Below are 6,000 nucleotides of genomic sequence, written 5' to 3'. Positions count from 1 at the left end.
GTGTGTAGTGGGTAATAGGAGCGGGTGAGTCTGTGTATATTTAAAGCCATGAGTTCTTTGGGATCCAGGGGCAACATATTATTATTTTACTTATTAGCTCATCTCCCAAAGTACTTAGCCAATTAAATGAATTGTGTGTTTTGTTGTTGTTGTTAAAATTAGACAAAAAGAAATACTGCCAAATTACAAGAATGGATTTAATTTGTTCTAAGGGGCAATCCCTAACACTTCTTGCCTTCCTGTTTTACTCATACTTAGGTCTGGGTCATTTCTTTGACCCTGTCTTGTTGTCCAGCCTTTCTCCAATGTTTTCATTTGCATCTATTATTTTACAGAGTATCAAAGTAAGCTGGCTGCCTCCTCCGTCAGGAACACAGAATGGATTCATTACGGGCTATAAAATTCGACACAGAAAGACGACCCGCAGGGGTGAGATGGAAACACTGGAGCCGAACAACCTCTGGTACCTGTTCACAGGTCAGTGTTCACATGGTGTAGTCTTGCAAGGTTTTGATGAACTAAATGCTTTAGAAATAAAATACACTCTTACTTCAAGAGAAGATTTTTTTTTCCTGCTGGCAGGTGACATTTATTGGTCTGAACAAGAACAACCTTTATATTTTTAACTTGATATTCTCTGTAATGCTTTCACTATATATTTTGTTTCTGGATCATCCTCTTAATAAGTGCATCGTGGATTTTTTTTTAATCCATATTAGTTTCTCAGCATTGCTGATTGAACAATAGCTCCTGTTATCAAATAATGACTTTTAGTTTTTTAACTAATAACTCTTAAAAGTTATCTAATCACTTTGATCTCGCCTTCTCCAATCTCCAGGGCTGATGATGGGGTTAGAAAGTGTGGAGACGAGTAGCTTAGGGAATAACCAGGCAGATTATTCTACTTTTCATAAATACAAAAGCAAACTCACTTTTGTAACAATATTGGTGAAACTCATAGTAGGTCAAATTTTTCTGTGAAAACTGGGCCCGGTTTCCATGCAGTAATTAGAGAATTTTTTATTTTATTTCATAAAATTAATGATGGCATATTTCCTGTAACTATTAGAATACAATACATGCCGGTCCAGTTGCCTAGAGAACAGAGACTGAGGCAGGCTTTTAAAGCAATGTCTTTGGGAGTGCAAGCCCAGGAAAATAAGAGTGAGGGAACAAGGAAAGTGATCCAGGGAAGAAGAGAAATCAAATAATGGTGGCATATTATTGAGCTGACCATAAGTTTACAACAAACACAGAGCTTGCGTGGCCTCTTATAGCGTCTCCTGAGACATTGTGTGAACTACTGTGTCTCAAAGTCAATGACCGGATAGGAAGTTTGAGCAGTTTCTGGCCTATCATTAGTCAAGATCCATGGGCAAGGTGGATTTTGTACCTCCAGACAGCTCCTGAGGAAGCCAGAGCTTCTAGACAATGTGCAAACATGGAATCCTATCCTCGTCAATCAGCACGTATGAACAACAGAAATGTATTATTTCAGCTCAGGAATTCTGAAGTCCAAAATCAGTGTGTCAGCAGAGTCAATCCTTTCCAGAGACTCCGAAAGAGAATCCATCCCATGGCTGTCTCCTAACCTCTGGTGGTTGCTGGCAGCCCTTGACATTCCTTGGCTTGTAGGTGCATCACTCAGATCTTTGCCTCCATCTTTGCATCACCCTCCTTGGGTACCTCTGTGTCCTTTCCTCTTATAAGGACACTGGTCATTGCCGGTAGACCCGACCGTAAATCCGGGATGATTTCCTCTTGAGATCTTGAACTTATTATATCTGCAAAGACCCTATTTCTGAAGAAGGTCACATTCTGATGTTCCAAGTGTACCTGAGTTTTGAGGGTATGCTGTTCAACTCACCGCAGACTCTTTTTATTGTTTTTCCTCTCAAGGACAATCATTTTGAATCATAACCTCTAACAAACTTTATTCAAAAATAAATACTTCGGTCCTACATTTTTATTCATCTAAACTATGTGTGACAATTAGAGCTTCTAATCAGCATGAGATAATCCACCATCACTCTGGTTTAATATCGTTCCAGCCAAAAGCAAAGAAATGTGATGAATTAATTAGCTTGATATTGAAATAGCTTACAAATGCCTATTCCCATCTTCACACATTTGTAGGAATCAGGAGTCCAAATTTAAAGCCTTTATTCATACTGTTTCTTCTTCATCTCAATGCTTATAAAATGTATTTGGGAATGAAAACTTAATCTGAGCGGTTATATTTACAACTGTACCTGATATTTATTGCAAGAAAAGTCACCAAGACTCCATTTTTAATTTCAACTGAATAAATTAAAAAAACCAGAGGATAGACTCTTACCCTTAAAACATTGAAAACTAGTGCTGCAAAACTTCTCCTCTCCTCTCCCCTGCTCTGCGACCTGGCTTCAGTAACCTCTGTTGCATGTCTGAATGTTGTGGGCATGTCTTCAATGCTGCACAGCATGGCGGAATCAGGAAGCACCGCACATCGGTAGACTGGCTGTGGTTTGGACGTTGCCAGGAAACAGTAACTCATGCACTTTCTAGTAAGTAGGAGTAATTGATTTTGTATATGAATCTGCAGTACTTTAAAATGTACAGGATTTAACCCCGTGTTTTCAATATCTATAAGACACGTGGACATATTGATTTGGCTTTTAGAAAATTGGAAATGCCAGAATGCTTCGTTTGAATGATATAAATGCTCAGGTATAGAGAACATTTTTTTTTTACAGTCCTCTATCAGTTAGACAGGTGTTTGTTGCTGTGTGTGTTTTGCTAGGAAAATGAGACATCTGCAGTAACAGAGTAATTCTGAGTTATAACAAAGATTTTAAATCACTGTTATCAGTTATATTGTGGGAACCCATGTCAACTCAATTTTAAAGTGTTGTTTTTAATTGTTAAGTGCTCTTCAGAGAAGGTTGTTTGGCATTGAATTTAGGAATTTCTTGTGTTTCATGGCCAATATCGAATAAGCATAAAGATAAACACACATTGGTATTTTATGGACTGAAAAAGTGAAACAATAGCGTAGCAATTTTATAACAAGGTTAATGTTAGGGGAATAAAGGGAACTTATATTGTTTGAATAGTGAGTGCACTGTCTCTTGCCATAGTGCTAAGAAATTAGAAATACAACAGAAGAATTACAGAGCTTGAAGGCACTTAGTATTGGGAGTAGAAACAGGCAGAAGACAATCTGCTTTGAACAATAGAATTTTTTTACAGCTAAGAAAAGCACTGCTGCCTACACCATACTTTCTTTAGAATTAAATTATACTTAGAAACAGCTAGGAAACACATGCACATACATACACACACTGAGACTGAACTGTGGGTTGAAACTGAAATAAACAGCAGGATCACTAGTTAACAAGATGATCTCAACTAAATCACAGGCATTTTGACTCCTACTTATGTGCTCCTTGCACTACACAATGTTGCTGTCTATAGTTCACTTTATTGTGAATGACTCCCGCTGTTATATGAATCTGTAAAAGATCATTGATATTAAAAATGACTTGAACATTTACAACACTGATAATACCAACATCAACTTTGACAACACCCCCTATGCTGAAAACTGTAGAGATGTTCCTCCAAATATTAAAAATAGAACTACCAATGAACCCAGCAATCCCACTTCTGCGTCTATATCCAAAAGAATTGAAATCAGGATCTCAAAAGGATGTCGGCACTCCCATGTTCACTGCAGCATTATTCACAATAGCCAAGATACAGAAATAATCCATATGCCCTTTGACAGACAAATGGATTTTTAAAATGTGGTATATACCTACAGTGGAATATCATTCATCCTTGAAAAAAGAAGGAAATCCTGCCATTTGCGACAGATAAGCTGGATAGACCTGGAAGGCGTGATTCTTCGGGAAATACGTTGCTAAGAGAAGGACAAATACTGCAGGATTCACTTACATGAGGTTATCTAAACTAGTCAAACTTATAGAAGCAGAATATAGAATGTGATTGCCAGGGGAGAGGGAGAGGAGAGATGGGGAGTTCTTTAATGGTTACAAAGTGACTGGTAACACGATGAATTAGGTTGTAGAGGCCTGCTGTGCAACAGTTCCTATAGTTAACAGCGCTGTATTGTGTACTTCAAAACTTGTTTCAAGGCATTTTGTGCTAAGTGTACTTACTATTAAAGAAAAAAAAAAGCAACAGGACAGAAGAGTGTTTTTGGATGTGATATGTTGATTACTTTGATTTTCGTGATGGATTAAATATGCACAATTTTTGTATATTAAATATACCTCAATAAAGCTGAAAAAATCTCCATGACAGAAAAACAAAGCTTTACATATATTTTCAAATGTATAACTATAACTAAATATTTTAATTTACATGTTTGCATTGTATTGATGAGAAAACAGGCAAAGAGAGAGGACTAGCAAGTTTTTCGAAGTCACACAGCTAATAAGTTTTGGAAGTTCAAATCTAATTCTGTCAAAATTGAAAAATTATATGTTTAATTGTCATACTCTTAGTTAATGTGTTGTTGACTATAGGCAATGAATGTGTGGTTGTATGATTATATAAGAGGATAGGGGATAATGCAGGAATGGAAAGAGATATCTATTACATAATAAAAAATGAAGATTACCTTTGCAGCTATAGAATCTGAATAACTCCAAAAAGGATTAAATCAATGCTTTTGTACCAGTTGATTTAAAAAACATTATTTAATATTTTCACTAGTCCAACTCACGAAACATCCCAACATCTTTTAGAAATACATACACAAAACAGCTTTTGATTACAAAAGGGTTTCCTCTATCCCACCTCCAATGAATGAATGAACAAATCAATCAGTCAGTCAAAGCAATGTTGAAAGTTCTTTTGATATCAGCTATCAGAGTTGGGCCCCAGAACGTTGCTGATTCATGGTGATTGTTGGCGTAACTCTTGAATGTTCCTCCTCTTTCTAACAGGATAAAAATTCTTTTCTAAGTAAGAGAACAAACTAACTCTTCCTTAAACTGAATTTTGGATTTTAAATAAAACCCAAGAGATAAGTATCTATCTCTTCAAGCTGATCCACTGTCAAATTAATAGAATCATCAATTCTGCCCTGTCTGCCTGTCCGTTAAGTTCTGGAAATAATCACCTGCTACTGATGTCCCTCTATATTATATTCCCCAACCTAAGCCAAGTGGACCTTTGAAGAGAAAGCATGCCTTATAGGGCCCTCCCCCCCCCGCCCCCGCGGGAAATAGGACAGAGCCCAAAGTCTTCACCCAAGAGCAGTCCAGGTTGTGATTAAAACACCACACAATGTCCTTGCTGAACTTTTCTGTGCCTTATTATCTTTATGTCTAAAGTGAAGTAATAATGTATTCTGTGCCAAAATCAGAGGGAATTTGAAAATCAAGTGAGAAAATAACCTGCAAATGTTAGTCCTCTTTATATCCATCAAATGCTTAATTTTATAAACAGTTTTTGCACGCAGTTTGTCATTTGATTCTCAAAAGAACACTCTAAGATGGAAAGGCAGCTGTTATTACCTAATTGCATTATATGGGAAATTGAGATTAAAAGATCTTTCAGTGCAACTAAAACTTGTCCAGGCAACTACACCTCCCCGCAAAGAAGCAGGAATATCTGCAACCTGGAATTCTGAAGGTCATGTCCACACTTCCTCTCTGAAAAGCTAAATTGCTGTTTCTGCTTATCACTGCATCCTACCCAGACCTAGACATAGAAGACAGTCCCAGGTCTAAACTGTTGAGAAAGTTTGGGTACAGAAGGCACTGAACTTAAAATCAGAAGACTTGGGTAAAGATAGTTTGAAAGAGGAATTTAATTTTTTATCCCACTGTGTAAAAACTAGGATTTATCTGTGGGTAATACTATGGTAAAGCCAATTCGGTGCAATCTAAGGAAGAACTTTCTCATAAGCAGAACTGTTGGAAGTGGGTTCCCTCCCTTGCTGATTTCTCATTCCAAAGGTATTCCTACTTATTCACAGGACAATTT

The 6,000-nt window shown here is 37.1% G+C and overlaps 1 protein-coding gene across 1 annotated transcript in view; it reads left to right on the top strand.

Moving 5' to 3' along the window:
* DCC (DCC netrin 1 receptor) overlaps positions 1 to 6,000 on the top strand; it is a gene marked incomplete at its 5' end in the record, with an annotated part of 282,466 nt that overhangs the window by 85,703 nt on the left and 190,763 nt on the right. Inside the window, one exon of the mRNA XM_019631644.1 lies at positions 336 to 477. Within this exon, the coding sequence (XP_019487189.1) occupies positions 336 to 477 (142 nt within the window). The remainder of the gene's footprint in view (positions 1 to 335; positions 478 to 6,000) is intronic.

Source organism: Hipposideros armiger, unplaced genomic scaffold (assembly GCF_001890085.2).
Source record: "Hipposideros armiger isolate ML-2016 unplaced genomic scaffold, ASM189008v1 scaffold_1027, whole genome shotgun sequence".
NCBI classification, from domain to species: domain Eukaryota; kingdom Metazoa; phylum Chordata; class Mammalia; order Chiroptera; family Hipposideridae; genus Hipposideros; species Hipposideros armiger.
Note: the sequence above shows the minus strand (reverse complement) of the source record. Positions and strands in the feature narration are given on the sequence as shown.